This window comes from Hyposmocoma kahamanoa, unplaced genomic scaffold, assembly GCF_003589595.1.
Source record: "Hyposmocoma kahamanoa isolate Upper Pololo Valley unplaced genomic scaffold, ASM358959v1 91, whole genome shotgun sequence".
Lineage (NCBI taxonomy): Eukaryota > Metazoa > Arthropoda > Insecta > Lepidoptera > Cosmopterigidae > Hyposmocoma > Hyposmocoma kahamanoa.
Window position 1 is genome coordinate 2,581,297 of NW_020654684.1, and position 20,645 is coordinate 2,601,941.

Genomic DNA, 20,645 nt, shown 5'->3' on the forward strand with positions numbered 1-20,645 from the left:
TGTGCGTGCGTGTGTGCGCGCGTGTGTGCGCGCGTGTGCGTGTGCTTGTACGTGTGTGCGTGTGTGTAACAGTGAATACAAAATAAATAAATAAATAAAATTAGCGTAGTAGAGTGCACTTAAAAGCATTTGTATAGGTAGATAAATAATTTAGGTAATGTAGTTTGTTCATAATTAATTCATACTAGTCTAACTGGAAGTTCTTCCGTCTTTTCATAGGATAACTTCTGTAACCATTTTCTTAGTTTATATCCAATTTAATACTTGTTTAATGCGTATATGTGTAGGGATTTATGAATTTTATTATATAATCTAGCACTTAGCGCTGTTAATTGCCCGTTAGATATGATACTGATAACTAATTGTGTTTATTAAACTATTTTAATTCGTCGAAGAACTAAAATAATGTCAATAATCAAACAAAATAAAAGTACAAGCAAGAATCAAATGAGGTTGATGAGGTGTGAATTCAGAACGCATCCGAAGATAAAATTTTTCTTTTAAATTAAAAACACTTATATTTTATAGTTCAACTGTTTTTCTTTCATCTACCATTTTCCTCGCTATAGTGAGGTGAAAAATTGTGTGTTTCGCTCGGCATCAAAGTTGTTCTGCCTCTCGTGGCTTGAAACCCTCGCTACGCTCAGGAATCTATTTTTGAATCAACCATAGCTTCGCTTGCTCAAGTTTCAATACAAGCACTCGTGTCAAACAACAACTTTGCCGCCTTGCATAACAAATAACTATTGTTTAGCTATACTTTTTACATTTCACATATCCTATTTCATTTGACGCGAATGCAATAGGAAACTAAAAGCGCTTTCGACCAAAAGCCTCCACGTGCAGGCAGATTGGATTTGAACGCCTTCGCGACGCATTGCTACTCATTATAATTTTCCTTATTTGTAAAATTTAATTAAAGGGTGTTTTTGGGGTAAATTTGTTTTTCTTTTAAAGCGTCCGACATCCGTCCGAAACAATTACTGCCAAATAAGCATTACTGGACCAAATGAAAAGACGCGTGATGCGAATGAAACTCATACTTGATACTTGTCTTTTAATTTTGTCGAATATTACTTATTTGACAGTAATTGTTTCGGACGGAGATCGAGGGTAGACCCCCTGAACTGATCCGTAACAGTACAGGTAGGTGAGGTAGGCCTCAGTATTGGTTCTTTTTAAATTTGAAAAAAATATTCCACCTCTAAGAGTGGCAAATTAAAACTAACTAAAACGTGGCAAATAGATCTAATTTCACGAGCTTTTCAAGTCGATTTTTTTAATAAAAAGATTATACAGTTAACAGCGCTGTCTGCGACAACAACGGTTCCAGGCAGCACAAGCTAAGACACCTCATTTTGCCCTCTGACATGTTTGGCGTACCGTTTATTGTTTGTTTATATTTTTCCTCAACATGTTATTTATGTCAAAAAGTGTCATTGTGGCAATAAAGGATATTTGTACTAACGTACAAAACTAGGTACGAACAAAAAACAAATCTCGCGTTTCGGGAATTCTCGCAACTACCGTATCCTATCTAGTTTTTGCGTTACACAATTGACATAACATTAATTATGCTATATACCATTTCACCCATCGTAATCAATGTAAATTTGTTTTAATTTCAGAGTGGGAGTAAAATTGCAACGGATGGCATATGGTATACCATTAGCGCAGATATGCGACGAGAGTTATATATTAAAAAAATTCCTTTTATTTGCAAAATATTAAAATTATCAACCAATATTTATTATTCAAAGTTTCGTTTTCAACATAAGGAATGATTGGACCAAAAAATATTATTATTTTAGTAAAATTTTTGTATCGCAGAAAAATACTGAGTTCAGGTAACAATTAGGGTGATGTATCCCTGTGATGTCGCGGAGGTAAACAACCGCATTCGTCTACTGCCATCAGAAACATTTATGCCAAAATAGATCTTATGGATTTTCGTTATAGCTATGTCGTTTGTATTACGAAAGAGACGACTTACGTTTCAAACCAATAGGATATGGTTATTTTGCCTCCTCTATGTTGAGTGATAATAACGGAATCCTATTGGTTGTTTAAATAAAAGGGACGAATGGCGTTTAAACGACCAATAGGATATCGTTATTTTGCCCCCTCGTGATAATAAAAGAATCCTATTGGTTGATTAAATAAATTTATTATTTTTTACACTCTTCAGAACTTGAGGTAGCATTTTTCTGCGATTCAACAATAACCTTCTAACAGTAGTTTTAAGTTCAGTCTTAATATTTATTCCTATACTAACAGTATTTTTTTTGTATATTAATTTCAATTTAGTAAAAGTTACTCTCTACTATCAGTTCTTTGTAAATTCCTTATAAATAACCTTCAATTTTAACGTTCGTCATTCCTTTGTCTGGTTTTCTAAACAGGGTGAATTTTTAATATAATCTTAAGTATTATTTGTCAATGTCTAGAACAAAATAATAACTTTTGCGTACTATAGACCTAATAAATTCATCCTGACTGTATTCTTCTTCGAGGTAAATATGTGATGACTGATTGAAAATATTTGTATATATTAAAAATTGTACATAATTAGTACGGAAAGTTAGAAAAAATCCAGTACTTTGGTTCAAACGACCGTCTCATGACAGGTGAGCAAAAACTTGACTCATTCATCCTTTGCCTACCGATATGTTGTATATTTATCCACTAACATTACTGCACAAATCGTGTAAGTTTCATGTTCTAATAATAAAATTACAGGCACATGGGACTTGTCAACTTGTCTCAGGGTGACGGGCGCAGTGGCAGTGCCCTTTAGATCTTTGTGACCTAAAGCTCTGAGTGGCACTGCAACTGTTATGGACTGCAACGGTTATGTCGCTTACCACCAGGCCCGCGACTGGTTCGTCAAGTCACTTAGTATCATAATTTAAATTTTGAATTGATATGATAAATGATACAGTTTAATATTGGGGCGCTATGTGTGGAGCCACCCCGTGAAATATCGTAAAACAAATTTTGTTTACAACTTTGTAATAGTACAATAAAGGTACGCGTATGAATATTGCAGATAAGAATGACTCGATGTTTTTGCTCAGCTTTAGTTTCGTACCTACGTAACATACAGATTGTCCAATTGTAAATGTACATTATTTAAAATGGATGATCGTTTTCAGTAAGAAAACAGCTACAAATCTTCCTCAGTATTTGTTATTAAAAAAATATCCAATTTTAACGTGAACTTCTTTAATATTGACTTCTTTTGAGACAGCCTGTATATAGTGGCGTAGTTGTATTACGTAAACAGAATTTCATAGTTAACATGACATGTATTCAGTTTTTCTACACCAGTGTTTATCTATAGACACTTAAAATTTCATAAAGTTTAACTTTTATGTCATTTGCTTAATGTTTAGATTTGTAATTTCGAAAAATGACTGTATATTAGCTTAAAGCCGTGCGATTTTTTACTTGATGAAATATGATATAATTAGATTCCTAATGAAAAACGTGTTAAATCAAAATTAATTTATTTATAAAATATACGTGGATCTAGGAGGGCTACAAAAGACTATGGAGAACATGGCCCTTGCTGATGTAATGCCATATCTCGTAATAGTTGAGGTTTCTTAAAAAAAATTAATAAACGCACAAACAAACGTTATAAACCGTTTTTTTCTTGGTTTAGTTAACACACACTTTTTAATGCAATAATAGATGTTAGCTTTGATTATATCACGTAAAGCCTTAGGATTACTATTCTTGGTTTAGTTAACACACACTTTTTAATGCAATAATAGATGATAGCTTTGATTATATCACGTAAAGCCTTAGGATTACTATTGCGTTTGGATATTCGCAGCTGTTGGTATTACCAATTTACTGTTAACGGTTCTACTGAAATCAAATCGACAATTAATTATTCTATAAAATGGCAATATTTTTGAAATTTGTATTAAACAAAGTATTAACCGGTATTATCGCAGTTAGCAATAAAAAGTTTTTTTTACTTCAAAACGGGGAAATTGTCCTTTCTGTATTTGAGTCATATTATTTTAACAGCTCTTTCAACAATTGATCGCTACGCCATCTAGTAGATTAAATTATTTCATCAAGTAAAACTACCATAGACATTATGTAAGTAATAATAGGGGTTAAAGTATGAAATTGCCGATTTGTACTGAAAATCTAAATTGTTTATTTTTTAAATTTTTAACAAATTTATTTAATCAAAATAGTTGCCATTATTATCTATACATTGCTGCCATCTAATGGGAAGGTTATTAATGCCTTTGCGATAGAACTCCGACGATCTAGACTGCACAAACTGTGTGAAAGCATTTTGTACTGCCTCCTGGGAAGAAAACTTCTTGTCACGTAGATAATTGTCCAAATCACGAAAAAAATGGTAGTCCGTTGGAGCAAGGTCTGGTGAATACGGAGGATGACGAATGGTTTCTAACTGCAGTTCCTGAAGGGTCAAAATGGTTTCTCGTGCTGTGTGAGGTCTCGCGTTGTCGTGGAGCAATAATGGTGAAGATCGATTCATGAGTCGGGGCTGTTTTACTGCTAGTTTTGTCAACATGGTTCGGAGTTCGGCACAATAGACATCTGCCGTTATTGCTTGACCAGATCGGAGAAAACTATAGTGAATAACACCATGCTGAGACCACCAAACAGTTACCATTACCTTTTTATTGGTAAGTTTTGCTTTTGGACACTGTTGTGGCATTTGACCTGGGGTCAGCCATTGCATTTTTCTTTTCCGGTTATCATAAAGAATCCACTTTTCATCACATGTTACAATTCGATCCAATATTCCTTCATTTCTGTACCGGTTCAACAAGGCAACACAAGTTTCAACACGCGTTTCTTTCTGCAGATCAGTCAAATCATGAGGCACCCATTTTTCGTATTTTTTTATTTTATTGATTTGACGCAAGTGAGTCAATATTGTGGGTAAGGTAACGTTAAACCATGCCGCTAATTCCTGGGTAGTTTGACTAGGATCGGCTTCCACTATCTCTCTTAATTCATCGTTATTCACCTGTGTGGGCGGTCTTCCTCGTGGCTCGTTCTTTAAGTCGAAATTTCCATCACGAAAGCGTTTAAACCAAAATCGCACGGTGCGTTCATTAGTAGACCCCTCTCCAAACGCAGCATTGATATTGCGGGCCGTTTCTGCCGCGTTAGTTCCGCGTCGGAACTCGTATTCAAAAATCACTCGAATTTTCGCAGTATCTTTCTTGTCTAAATTGAATAACAAAAACAATTGAAAGTCGATATTCAAATGTTTCAAATTTAAAAAAAAAAAATCACAGAAACCATTTGAAAAAGTTTCATTCGAAAACCTCAAACCATGAAGATTCTATGAAAATTCAAAGAACCTATTGCAATAAAACGGCAATTTCATACTTTAACCCCTAATACTTTAATGTAGATAGACTTAACAAATGTTTAGAATTGACGTTTATTTGACTCGTAGCATCGAATGTCTTAAAAAGGAAGGTTAAGCATTTAAATTCACAATAGAAATGTTGTAACTTCTTAATGCGTTTTAGAACTTAATGACTGAGAAGCAATTGTCGTACCAACATAGTATATTTTTCTTCTCGAAAACTGTCAAATGTCATTACAGTTCTAAATTGTAAAGTCCAAGTTTCGGAACTATTCGTATTCTACGGAAGTTGCGGATTGCATTATAAACTATGTGACATTATCATGTTCTCGCTCTGTATTTCGTCTGCAATAAATAATTTACCTTTGCAGTCGACACAACCTCAAACGGCTTTGATTCATTCTGCATAATAGTGAAAGTGTCTAATCAACACTTGGGGGAAAAAATATAATATAGTAAAATTGAGAATATAAACTGTTTAGTATATGGTGTGGAAATACGATTCATGAAAATTTTCACGATAAGAAAAACACAAACTTAGTGTATTCTATAGGTACTTTACATATACCAATAATTGACTTACAAATAAATGGACGACGGGTCAAATACAAAAACCACGAAAAAAATGTCCCAAGTCAACCTATTTAAACGTAATGACATGTCAAGGAATATGAAAAAGCTAAAACGTTGAATTTAAATTGTAATGTCATCGCAGTACTGTCTAATTTTGCTTGCTTCGCTGTGAGTCGAACAAACGAAGACTAAAGCGTGAATGACGCTCTGTATACGATTTTAACGCCCTATAAGTTCGGACACTTTTTAGCGCGAACCCGACGTCCATATAATTGTAAGTCAATGATACCAATTATTTTTTTTATATCAACTGAACTAAATACAACACGACACGTATAGTATACGATATACATTTTTGAAATGGTTTCAATGTCTCTGCCACTCGACCCAAGCGAAATAAACCGTATTATAGTACGGGAAAAATTTGAATTCAAGCTGTAGAGGTAGTATGGAGTCTTAATTGTTAAAAGAATAAAGTTGTTATTCGGTTGAGGTTACCCAGGAACATACTTTATTCGAAAAATCGTGTATTCTTTTGTCATATTGTTAAACTTCTCGATATTAGAATGTCGTAACCGTATTTATCTAATCAAAAGTTTGCCTTAACGGTTTACATATAAGGTCAGCATTTGATGTGACATTTCGCCATATTAGAAGCTTCTCAATTATTATTACATTTCGGTACCGCCAATTTTATTGTTTGGTAATTTTCTGTTATTTTTGTAAACAGCCATATTTATTTACTAATATTATGCCCTCCGAATTTTGTGAATAAAAAAAGAAATAAGAAAACAAAATTAGAAAAAAACTAATTTTGTGAAAAAAAGAAACAAAAAAAAAAATAGAACAGGTCCAAAAATTCAGTTGACGTGGTGTTCATTGAAGGTATCGATTTGTCTGGTTTCGAAACTTGAATGACTTCAAAGCTTGGACTTTAGAAAATAGTGTTGTTCTGGCGTTAGCACGTACGTGGTCCCTTATTGATTTCTCAGCTTATATTTTTAAAGCGAAATCAGAACGGTCATATCGCACCCTCAGTGATAAAGTGACAAAAAAAAATGTTCGTTTTGCAGAAACTGACCAAATGAATTATTTTTCATACCAAATAGTAATGGCGCCAGTCAAATTTCATTTATGGCTGGTGCCGCGTGCGATATGTTTTTGTTAAATCTATTTTGTCAGTGTTCTAAAATTAACCTGGAAGTTTCGTCATTTTAATGCTGAGGTTGCGATATATCTATCTCGCTTGCACTTATGTAAATTGCATAAGAAAAGACGAGGTATATGTTATGTATTCATAATTTGTATTTGAAATTGGTTAATTCTTTAAATGTTTGCTATTTTTGTTACATTGTGCACATATTTATGTAACTATTGGTTAATAAAGTGATAATGTCCAATAATTGATTTTCTATTAAATGTCAAGCCAGTCTTAGGGTCGTATTCCAGAACTCTACTCAATACTCAAGTCAGGACTTGAGTATTGCAGTGAGCACTGAAAATTATACTCAAGTCCTTGCCATTAGGGTTGTATTTCCAGTGCTTGAAATCATACTCAAGTCTGCTCAAATCCTGACTTGAGTATAGTTTAAAGCACTCGAAATCATACTCAAGTCTCTGCAATTGGGGTCGAATTTCCAGTGCTTGAAATCATACTCAGATCTTGACGTGAACACTGAGTAGAGTTCTGGAATACGACCCTCAGTGTATATTTCTTCTATAAGTTTTTTATTTTGGCTTCGCGCGGTAAGAGTTTAGCCATTGATCGGTCATTCTCGGCCTAGTGGTCACTGCCAAATTTCAAACTTTTATTTAAGTCTTTTGATATATTAGAGAATCTGAGATATTAAATAATATTGCACGATAAAAAAATCGAATACTTAAATAATAACAATTGCCACGGAAATTAGGTGGTGAACACTAGTCCAAGAAAGACCGGGACAGTTTTTTCAGTCAGTTTCTTTGTTTTATCTAGGAATGGGGAGAGTTTATAAGCCAGGTAAGGTTGAATTATGGAACGGAATAAAAAGTATATTTGCATAGTAAAATTAATATTTTACAACTAACATTCTTTTCTATTTCTAAAACTAGCTAGAAACTCTAAAAATATCTCTATGATAGTGATGGTTCATGCAATAAATGATATTCCTCACAACTTTAATTCTTTGGTATTTTTTTTTGAAAAATTGATAGTTACAATTAAAATATTTAGTTTCGTTTGGTTTGAAGAAAAAGTATTTTATTTTTGATCTCAAAACACACCAGTGTTTTTTTTGTTCCTCTAAGCCTCCATCTCATCTGATGGAAAGTGACCATGAGGTCGACGATGGAGCATGCGCACCTAAGAAATGCCTGTTCATTCTCGCCTTGAAAAGGTCCAAGTTATAACGTTCAGGGAATAAGGCTGCAGGCAGGGGATTAGAATAGAATAGAATCGTTTATTTCATGTTATCAATGTCACAATATTACAATTGGAAATACAATGTCAAGGGATAACTATGATCGTCAGTAATAAAATTATAATAATAATAATGAATATAAAATAAAGTAGTATAACTACTGCTTGTCGAATAAAATAAAATTAAAATTGTTTCAAAAGAAACTCATCGACACTGTACAATTCAATATCCAATAAAAGGTTTTTTAGTCGGGTACAAAACGTTGCATCGTTTCTAACACTTTTCAGGTCTGTGGGTAGATGTTCGTAGAATCGGGGACCTATTACCCGCGGATTTCTAGTTGCAAGTTCGGTACGGTGGGCAACGGATTTTAGTGTTCCCGCGTTTCGTAACGCTCGGCCTCCGCCCGTACGTCGCTCATAAGTAGCCAAGTTTTGACGCGCATAAACTATTATATCATAAATATATTGTGAGTACATGGTCATTATATTGTATTTCTTAAAAAGGTTTCTGCAGGTCTGACCCTTTTTTATGCCTACTATTGTTCTTAGTGCACGTTTTTGAAGAATAAATACCCTAATCGACTCAGTTGAATTACCCCACAGTGTGATGCCATAAGACATCAACGAATGAAAATACGCATAATACGTCTGCCTCAATACCACATTGGAGACAAGAGAACGCAGTTTCCTCAGTGCGTATGCAGCACTTCCAAGTTTTTGACATAGAGTTTGTATATGTGACTTCCAGTTCAAATTTGAGTCTAGCGTTAAACCCAAGAATTTACAGGTGTTACATAATGGAACAATGGAGGTGATAATTGGCTTTGTTATAGAATTTCTTCCTGAGAACAACATAAGGTTTGACTTCGATTCGTTAAGAATAAGTCCATTCGCAGAGAACCACTCACACAGCTGCTCATACGTGCAGACTAATTTTTCTTCCAACTCGTTGTAGGTTTTAGCACACACTATAACGGTTGTATCGTCCGCAAATAGAACCACAAGACCCCCTGATATAAAGTATGGCAGATCATTGATGAATGCCAGGAATAGTGTATTACCTAGGGCAGATCCCTGTGGGATGCCAATGGTGACGTCACCAGCCGCTGACCTAGTTGTTGTACCGTTTGTACTGACCTGAACCGTTTGCCGTCTGTTTGATAAAAAAGACTTTAATAGGTTATGGGCGACTCCGTTGACGCCATACACAGCTAGCTTTTGAATTAATAAATCATTTTCAATTACATCGAACGCCTTTGTTAGGTCACAAAAAATGCCTGCAGTTTTATACTTATCATCTATACTGGTAATAATAGAATCTACTATATTTTGTGCTGCAACTACGGTGGATTTACCTTTCCTATAAGCATATTGTCTATCTGATAACAAATCGTTCATTTCGAAATGATCCATAATACTTGTTGATATAATAGATTCTATTATTTTTGATATATTCGGAACTATGGTTATCGGTCTGTGGCTTTCAACATGGGTCACATCCCCCTTCCCCTTAAACACTGGACATACACGAGTACTTTTTAAAATATCAGGATATATACCTTCTCTAAACATTTCATTTATTAAAATAACGAGTATGTCTCCAATCACTGGCCACACCGACATTAATATATTTATAGATATATCGTATATGTCCAGCGTTTTTGACGTATGCCACATACCCCTCACTACCCCCTCCAACGAGTCACGAGTGACAGTTGGAAGGCTGTACTGAGGAACATCGCATTCACCCACGCATTTTCTTAAAAATGGCATTGATTTTTCTGTATTATTGTGTAGATGTAATTTTGAAGTTATTGTAAGAAAATAATCATTGAAGTAGTCAGGTATCATGTCTACAGGCACAATGTCTCCCTTGTGAGTCAGTCGAACGTTTTGTTGGTGATTCCTAGTTGAAACCTCATCGTTCACAATCTGCCACATTACCTTACTCGAGTTTTTAGTAGACATCATCTTATTATCATTAAATAGACGACGATCACGCAAACTCATAGATTTTAAATTTGAATGATGTTGAAGACATTTATTTAAAACATTATCATGTGGAAATTGGTGTTTCATTGAGCAGAAATTATTATACATTGCAATGTGGTGGTTAAGTTCTTCACTCACCCATGGAATAGTATTCCTCTTTAAAGATATTTTTTTAACTGGAAAATGAATATTAATATAATAAGTTAATATTCTTATCAATGAACTAAATTTTTCATTAATATTAATATCAGTCACATGAATGAAACTCCATTCATAATTATAAATGTCCATATAAAATAAATTAATAGACTCCTCTGCAAAGATACGTCGATGTATGAATTTGTTTACATTTTTGTGTTGCGTAACAGGTAATACGAATAGCTGTGCGTTGTGGTCGCTTATCGGCGTATCTAAAGGAGAAACGGTTATGTAATTACAGTCATCGCTCGAAACTATCCCACAGTCCAAAGAAGTGCTACAAGTGTCACATTCGCGTGTAGGAAAATCGACAATATTTTTTGTGTTATACCAACTTAATAGGTCGTCTAGGCATCGCCTGTCCGAGTTGTCGGTTAAATAATCTACGTTTATGTCGCCGACCAAAATTAACCTTTTATTTTCGTCAAATATTGTTGACAATAATTTTTCTATTGAATATAGAAATTGTTTAAAATCTCCGTTTCCAGTTCTATAAATACCCACAATAACAATATTTTCCGAATACAGTTCAATTACACAAATTTCACAATGATATTCAACACCAATACTCTGTAGGTCCGTTCTTTGTTTAAATAAGATTCCTGGCTTTGTAAACATAGCTACACCGCCGTGGTTGATGCGCGGGCGACAGTAGTAATTTGCGAGCTCGTACCCTGATAACTTCACGCGTAGTATTTCATTGTTTTTGCACCAGGTTTCAGAACATACAAGAATGTCAGGTTCGTGTGTGTTTAAAATTATGTTCAATAGTCCCGTTTTACCAGTAATAGAACGTACATTTTGGTGTAAGATCGTTATGTTCGATTTGTGTCTCGGTTTTGAGGTTATCCCTGATCGTGCCGCGCTTGTATTTTTCTTAAGTTTTTTGGAGTGATCGTATTGAACTTTCTAATTGATACTCCGGCGGGCCATAATCCAGGATCTCGTATAGATTGGACTTTGTTGGCTGGCACCTCTAATTTAAAGGACGCGTACTCTCCGCGTGTCGGCAGCCGCTCACAGCATACTCCACCAATTCGCAGCCGAGATTGTAGATGCTGCTTTATATCTTCGGATGTGGTGTCGACGCTTAAATTGAATAAGTGTAGCGTACCAATGCGTGGTGCACTCCATAGCCGTTCGCCATATAAATGTGGAAGCGTAATGCATTGTGCGTATCGAATATCCACAACATATAGGGGTGGTAGCCACTATATAGATTTATACTCTTTCGTCGCGTATTTTTTTTTTTCACATGCATAGCAATCTATTTATAAGCAAAACTTTTCACAAATTCAAGTCACTGAGTAGGTATTACAATTAAAATTCTCCTGTCTCATTTATTTATTTTAGTACGTCAATAAAATTCTTTACTGTCTAAACAATATATTATAAATATAAAATATTATATGTAACATACTTAGCTGAAAGTTTTTACTTGTTATATACGTATATATTTTTAATTGTAAAAAATGTCTGCGTTCGACGGAGAAATCGATTTTCGATCGGTGTATATGGTGGATTATAAATCGAAGAGTATTCCGTAAGTGAATAATTTTTTGATGAACACTTAATTATCTAGCAGGTAAGTTTTAAACAGCGCGCTATTTAAGCAGTAGGTACTTTAAAAGCTTTGCTGGGGCAGTTAAAATGCGGTATATCATAATTATATATGATTTGTTCGAGTGACAGCGTTTGCTTAAAGTCTATGAATAAGAGCGATGCTAAAAAAATATGCAAACCCGTCGACGAATAAGTAACGTCATCACTCTCAGCGTTAGCTAACCCATAGATGTCTTACCTAGAGGAGGTGCCACAAAGAATTGGTAAACTTAAGTGGCTGTGGGCAGGGCACATTGCTCAGATTACCGAAGAAACCAGAAAACGTAGCGGGGACAACCACATGGGTGGCGGTTTGGTGAAAGGTGTGCGTATTGTAGTAGCTGGATGCGAGCAGCGCAAAACTGATTGATCTTTAGGAGAGGCCGATGTCCAACCAGTCATTCGGCTGTCTAATGATGGCATCATCTACTCTTATGCAAGAACAGACAGCCTTGGAAACTGTGATCACGTAGCTAGGTACTTTGTACAATAAGCTGGTGACTTCTTTAACAATCTCTTAATTGCTTCATTTCTATCGACAGCAGTAGACTTTACACAGACACTCTATCGCCCGTGAGCGCGCGTGTAAAAACGTTGGAAACAAAAAGGGAAAGACGCGCCTGTTTCACGCTGTCTATCCTGCGCAATTAGCCTGTACACGGTCTTTCCGTTGTAACAAAAACTAATACAAGCAGTCGCGCGCGAAAGAACGTTAGCTTAAAAAACTTCAGACAGACAGTAAATCAGCAGGCTATCCCGCGTGCAATCCTCTACGCTCCTGATCACACTCGACAAAGTGACTGTGTAAATGGGCCTAATACCTCAGGTTTCCACCGCGCGTAAAGGGTACATGCGACAACTGCCTCATCGTGGGCGTGAGTCGCGACGCGCTCAAAGTTAAAGATGTGCCCCGGAAAATCCCCGACGTGTTATGCCCTCTGGAGCCGGAGTATTACAAGAAAGGTGTTGAACGGGTATGCAGTACACTTATATATATCTATCGGCTTCTAGAACCGACGTTGGGTCGTGGTTAGTATGATAGGGCTCAACATAAAGCGCAAGATCTGTGTGCGAGAATAGCAGTATCTATATATTATGTATGTATTCTCGTATAACTCCATTTCTAAATACTTTTAATATTTTAGACATGAGTCACAGGCAATATTTAAAATTGAATGGGTTCATATTAAAATTACGATTGAGTAGTGCGCCTCACTACCTATTTGGCTGATAAATTGAACTGGAATGATAGGGGGAAGATACGAGCAACACTCGACAAATTAGATACCCAATGTTACAAATGCGGATTCTGACATCTGACGTCATTCAGAAGCAGATTCCGCTTTGCCGCCTCTAAATGTTGGAATGACCTTCCACCACCAGTGAAGACGGCTGGGTTTTTTTATACTTTCAAACGAAAGTGCAAGGAATGGCTTCTTTTGCAACAGAAGTCGTCATGTTCCTAGTCGGTTCTGGAATAGTAATCCGTATAGTCTGATAACAGTCATTGTGCCCTTTGTCGGCCTGATTAGATTTGCTTGTTTCTGCTTGATATGTGTATTATTAACACTTGTAACCAGTAAATAAATAGTTAAACTTAAGTTAGACTAATGATGTTTGTTTTATATCGAGTTCTTAGGTTTTCGCGATTGTTACACATAGGAAATGAAACTATTTTTCCGGATTTAAATCGCCGTGACCATGGGACCTGTAAAGGGCCCAAAACGTCGGTTTGTTTGAAAAAACAAATACACGCGATTTAAATCCGGAAAAATAGTTTCATTTCCGATGTTTGTTTTGTTGTGGTCCTTTTGTTCAAAATTATGTTTCGACAATATCCGACAGAGAACACAGGCGGAGTCTGGATAACAGCACTATGTTGAGGCTTCGGCCTTTTCATCACTCATAGCTCATAATTTATTAGTTCATAATATCGTGTGATGTTCTATGCATATGTACGGGTGTGTTTGATGAATAAAGTCCTATTTAATTTAATTTTAATATAATATCTCGCGCTGTATGTCGCTCTCGAGTAAGTCGCGCCCTTGTGCTAGCCCTACTGACAATCGATTGGCGACCAGAAGATGTGAGACGCAGTGTAGGAATTTGTGTATAAACTTAACAGAAATTGTTTTTTACAGAAAAAGCGATACGGGGCGCAAATGATCGATCGTTCGTTCTTGATCAATCGTAGAGTAACGTATAACAGTTTTTAGGCATTGACAGTCTGGATCTGTAGCCCAAAACGTTGATGTGCTTTTAAATAAATACGCGTGATTTTAGATCCGAAAAAATGGTTTAATATCTAATTTATCGCGAAATCCTAGGATCTCGATAAATAAACCAGATTATCCTCCATTAGATAGTAGGCGATCTGTCTGGGGCTTTTTATATGATACCAAGTAACGAAACGAAAAAGTCGTGCGCCTGGTAGTAAGCAACACGCCTGTTCGTAGCAGTTCCAGTTAAGTCGCAACGATCTTGGGGGCACTGCCACTGCATGCCCGTCACCCTGAGACAGAAGTTGACAAGTTCCATGTGCATATCACATTACACCTTGGCGACTGAAATAGGTAAGGTGGCACTACTTCCCTGGACAAACTCTTTTACAAAAAGCCTTAAAATAAAGAAAGCATATTTGGCTAATTCTCACTTAACGTCTTCCTATTGACGTACAGAAACTTGAGTATTAAAGTCTTGGTTTAAAAATCTTAAAGTATATAAGTAGACGCTTGTCGCATTTCCAGTTCAAAGACGACTATCCAGGTCTAGCAAAGAAGTACATGACCAAAGACGTAGATCCCAAGCCGATCGAAAACGAAATCCAAGATATAAAGAGGACTGAGTACTTGGTCAAACATTGTTCCAGAGGTTAGCTTGAATTTATTTTATCTTTTTGGTTTTATTTACAATCACAATTAACCACCATTATGTAAGTGCCAAGTTTCAAGTTTCTATTGCGGAGAAAATTATTGTAATACGTTTTTCGTTTCACCAAATTGACTAAAAAAGGTCTTTCCAGATCTACCATTTATGTCGGTGAACTTAGCGCGTCGAGCCAAAGCAATGCAGACGCTGCACTTGCCCGATGACATCTACATTCCGGACACCACATACCTCGGCTCGTACCGCCAACCGGATGATGAAAAATACGAAGAACACCCTTCGAAGATGTCTATGAGGCCCAAGTATGATGATAAACTCAGAAGTAAGTATGTGTACTATAGTATCGTGGGCTATACGACTTTAGGGTTACATAATTGCGCCAATTTGTCCATTATTGAATCAAACAGTTTCATAGGATTGCTAGCCCCTGTCCAACATCCATCCGAAAAAATTACTATCAGACATTGACTTACAATTATATGGACGTCGGGTCCGCACTAAAAAGTGTTCGAACTTATAGGGCGTTAAAATCGTATACAGAGCGTCATTCACGCTCTAGTCTTCGTTTGTTCGACTGAAAGCGAAGCAAGCAAAATTAGACAGTACTGCGATGACATTACAATTTAAATTTAACGTTTTAGCTTTTTCATATTCCTTGAAATGTCACTACGTTTAAATAGGTTGACTTGGGACATTTTTTTCGAGGTTTTTGTATTAGACCCGTCGTCCATTTATTTGTAAGTCAATGCTGTCAGATAAATAATACTCAACTAAATTAAAAGATGCATGTTGTGAATAAGGCTTCATACTTGACATTGTGTTTTGACTTGGTCGAATATTATTTACATGACGTTGTTATGACCTTCTTTGACGCCACCTGCTTGGTATAGCCGGCAAGCAGGTGGCGGACTGACAGATTTTCGTTTGTGTTTTGTTTGTTTTATTGAGACGAAATATAAAGCTGTTCGCATTCCGATTTTTTACTCGTTATCATGGTTCTTCGAGTCGGATAGTAAATTTTACTACGAATTGACATGAATTCTATTGTTGATTATTCTATTGCAATCTCCACCAACCAGTCCGAAACGTTTTTTTAGAGGGATTGACAAATGCCTCGTCGTGTCTTGTCGAAGCCCCGTTGTTATTTAAGAGTTGCCGGTAGTTTTGCTAAAACGTCTCGTTGCCTTGCAATACTGGAGGTGGGAATGTTATAACCTTAGAATAATAACGCATAGAATGATAGTTTCATATCAAACGAACTGTCACAAGTGAGGCAAAAATCAAATTCATGTAGGCTAGTTTTAGTAGTAGGTTAATTTTCGGTTTTAGTGAAAATTTATATAAAAATACAAGTTGAAACGCGTTAGTTCCTTGTGGAATGTGATGTTAGTATCTATTTTATGTTTGTCTGATGTGTTTTTACACTCATTTACCACACATTTCGTTAGTTTTAAATAAAATTCTTGAGCTGTTCACGGTGCAAGTTGACCTTGAGCACTGAAGGCCCGCCCGCTCGTGTAGGCCCTTTTGGCGCGCTTCAATTTGCCTCACTTAGCCTGTGCGGACTAGGTTTCTATGCGTTATTATTCTAAGGTTATGACCTTCTTTGACGCCGCCTGCTTGGTATAGCCGGCTAGCAGGCAGCGGACTGACAGAATGTCTATTTTGGTTTGTTTTTGTTTGGTTTTATTGAGACTGTTCGCATTCTGGTTTTTTCTTCGTTTTCAGACGTATATTGTTCCGGACGGATGTCCCCTTGATCCCCCTGATCTCTATTACGCCAAGGTATAATAGTATAATATGAGAGAAAGAGAGAGAGAAAGAGTCTGACGTGTTATAGTTACCGTCTACAGTTCGCTGAGCTTCACGCTTAAGATATAAATTCAACTCTATGACATTCATGAGAAGTGTAGAGTCTCGTCATGTTGCGGAACTTCAAAGGACTGTAAATCTCGCGGTTACTTGATGTGCCGTGATGGAGGAGCGAAATGGTAATCGTGAAGACTTCTAAAGAAAGAATTCTGCAATAATATAGCGAACATAATTTAGATCTCGCGTTCGTCACTGACTCTTGGGGAGTAATGCAGAGTTACTCGAAATGGTGAAACATTGCTCAATCCCCTTCTGAACTAACTCCTACGACTGACTTCACAACATAGATGTCAAAACATTGACTTACGAATAAATGGACGACGGGTCTAATACAAAAAGCACGAAAAAAATGTCCCAAGCATTGACTTACAATTAAATGGACGACGGGTCTAATACAAAAACCACGAAAAAAATGTCCCAAGTCAACCTATTCGAAATTTAAATTGTTATGTCATCGCAGTATCGCGCTGTCCGTAGAACAAATGAAGACTAAAGCGTGAATGACGCTCTGTATACGATTTTAACGCCCTATAAGTTCGGACACTTTTTAGCGCGGACCCGACGTCCATATAATTGTAAGTCAATGTGTCAAAAAGACAAATCGTGCCCCTCATGAAAGAATGGCATAAGTGGAGTTACGTCAAAAATGTTTATTGCTCCATTAGATACAGAAAAATATAACCCACATCCTCTCCAATTCTTGTAACTCTATCTACAATATTAGTCGATAGCGTTACAAGAATACAATATTAGTCGATAGAGTTACAAGAATTGGAGAGGACGTGGGTTATATTTTTCTCTATCTAATGGAGCAACAAACATTTTTGACGTAACTCCACTTATGGCATTCTTTCACGAGAGGTGCGAAATGTGTCCATTTATCAGATACATCGTCGTACCTCTACATTCCACAGGAAATCCTAGAGCGTTGTCGGTATCGTTCTCACCGCCATAAGCATGGATAATATAACAATATTTTATTCTCAGTCACCACCTTCGCTGCCGCCACTCCAAAACCAACTCTGAAAATGTCACTTCATTTCACAACGGATGAAAATTGTTTATCACTTCCACAATTCACGTGTACCTGATGATATTGAATTTATGATGATATTAAGGTGTGACGTCACAAACCGCTATTGGCGCTTCTTCTATCTTCGCATTTCAAAGAATTGCAATACTGTTTCCACATTTGACCGTCAAATTATTTTTGAATGCTTAGTGGAAGTCTTAATTTTTTATGTTTTTTTTTCTTTAATAGGGGAGCTTCGGCGCATCCTGCGCGTAAATACTGGCGAGACTTCGTATGACGTCAGCCACGGTCTGCTGGCTAAAGTGATTCTAGAGAAGAACCCCTTTGGGCCACCTCGTGAAGAGCCCAAATACGGACGCTGGAAGTCACGTTATATGTACACTTACCGTCTTTGATATGTTCTGTTTTTGCATTCAAGTAAGTACGTTTCTTTTTCTATATCCGGGATCTAAAGCCGGGTACTCACTAGCGTGCTTTAACCGTAGCCGTTGCGTGTTATGTTACCAAAAATCATAGATCGTGCGTGGTTCGCGTGGTACGATAACCAGGTATTCATTCCCGCGAATGAAAACTGTTTCACGCGTACACTCTATAACCTCGTTACTATATCTGTCACGTTACAGTTACAGTCCTCTAATGAGTGCCCGGCTTAAGAAAGTACACTGTAGAGTCCGCAATCTCTACATTTTTTTAGTGACGGGACAAAAAAGTCGTGCGTCTGGTGTTAACAATCCTGTCCACAACAGTTGCAATGCCACTCAAAACTTTAAATCGCAAAAATCTGAAAGACACCGGTACTGTGCCTGTTACCCTGTGACATAAGTTGACAAAACTCGTTTCACCAGTACCCTATAACCCAGTGGTTCCTACCCGGTGGACGCTAAAGGGCCTCGGAAGCAATTGGGGACGTTGGTGCTGTCCATTGTTATTCACCAAGACTTGACACGCGAATATTTTACACAATTCCTATTTCGTTTTTGATGTAAAATGCGTTTAAAGTTAAATTAATACAATAATAGCATAAACACAGTAACAATTGGTAGTTAACCAGAAAATAGGAAGTCAATAATATAACATGCAATAGTTACATTTTACATTTTATGTTAGTAAAAAAATCATGAATAATAGTGAAGAAAGTTAATAATACGTCAAAAACATTGATATGGACGTCGGGTCCGCGCTAAAAAGTGTCCGAACTTATAGGGCGTTAAAATCGCATACAGAGCGTCATTCACGCTTTAGTCTTCGTTTGTTCGACCGACAGCGAAGCAAGCAAAATTAGACAGTACTGCGATGACATTACAATTTAAATTCAAGGTTTTAGCTTTTTCATATTCCTTTACATGTCACTACGTTTAAATAGGTTGACTTGGGACATTTTTTTCGTGGTTTTTGTATTAGACCATTTATTTGTAAGTCAATGAATATATAGCATTGAGTAACTAATAAAAGTAATAAATTATGAACTTTTAATTGCCTACAATTTATTTCCTTAACAGCATCCGGTAATTTATTAAACATTTCGTGTGCAAATACAATCGTTCTATTGTAAAATTCCAAATTAGGGAGTTGTTTGGGCCGTGTTTCATTCGTTGTGTTTCTAAGATATCTTATTTTGAATAATTAAAATGATCTAGATTTTGTTTCACATAAACACAAGCCTCGTAAATAAACATCCGTTGCAGGGTTAATACCTTCAGTTTCTTAAAGTAGAGTACACAATTCTTTTGCTGACCCACACTAAACATGGCCCTGACACATTTCTTCTAGGTTTCGTAATTAGACAACATTATATACGTTGCTGTGATCCCAAAGTAAATAATTAAAGCTCTTGTATTATGGAAATCGAAAACAACGACGGTACCATAACTTACCCGAAGATTGAACCCGGGACCTCATAGCCGCTGGATCACGGAGGTCGTCAAATAATATAGTCAATCAATATTTTTAAATACTCAATAGATTCGGGCGTTACTTTGCGGAAGTCATGTTATTAAAAACGGTAGTCTCACATACCATATAACTTCGGTGGATACTCTATTCTATTCTATTTCCTTAATGGCAGCCACTAGGCAAGGGCCAGTGTCACACGAACCCCGTGAAGGTAAAATTGACAATAATTGACACTATCTTTTTTCTTCGAAAAACTTTTTGCTTTAAAATTCTTCAACCTCTATCAACGTCAAAATATATTGACAAGTCAAAAAAGAAGAAAAAAAAATTCAAAACAACGAACGTAAAATCAGTTCAGTTGATTGTTTAGAAAAGGAGAAAATTTCAGATTTAGATATGAAAATTTTATATACGCTGAAAAATTTTAAAGACAAATTGGTCAAACGAGTCGAAGCTCGCAGTCTTATCAAAACCGTTTAGGCTACATTATTTGGAATTCATTTCATCGTTCAAATATATATATAATCGCTTGTATTTAAAATGGATCAGTTTTTGACAACCTACCGAATGGATTACCTTTGGCCAACAATAACCAGTACTGATCCTCTACGGGGAAGAGCGGGGTATGTGTCATATAATAATAATAAGTCCGCAAACGGGTGAATTCTAGTTAACCTCGCTAACAACTTGAAGCGGTTGGATTTGGCGACCACCGGCGGCTAGAGTGGCTTTACTTTATAATACAAAGCGACGGGCTGAATGAATCGTGCGCCTGATGGTAAGCGACACGTCTGTCCATAGCAGTTGCAGTGACACTC

At 36.5% G+C, this 20,645-nt stretch overlaps 1 protein-coding gene across 1 annotated transcript in view; it reads left to right on the forward strand.

Moving 5' to 3' along the window:
• Positions 1 to 11,998: 11,998 nt before the first annotated feature.
• Positions 11,999 to 20,645, forward strand: part of LOC113236319 — a 17,860-nt gene continuing 9,213 nt past the window's right edge. The window contains exons 1-5 of the mRNA XM_026472335.1: positions 11,999 to 12,084; positions 12,970 to 13,117; positions 14,891 to 15,014; positions 15,166 to 15,351; positions 18,163 to 18,351. Coding sequence (XP_026328120.1) covers positions 12,014 to 12,084; positions 12,970 to 13,117; positions 14,891 to 15,014; positions 15,166 to 15,351; positions 18,163 to 18,329 — 696 coding nt within the window. The 5' untranslated portion in view covers positions 11,999 to 12,013 and the 3' untranslated portion in view covers positions 18,330 to 18,351. The remainder of the gene's footprint in view (positions 12,085 to 12,969; positions 13,118 to 14,890; positions 15,015 to 15,165; positions 15,352 to 18,162; positions 18,352 to 20,645) is intronic.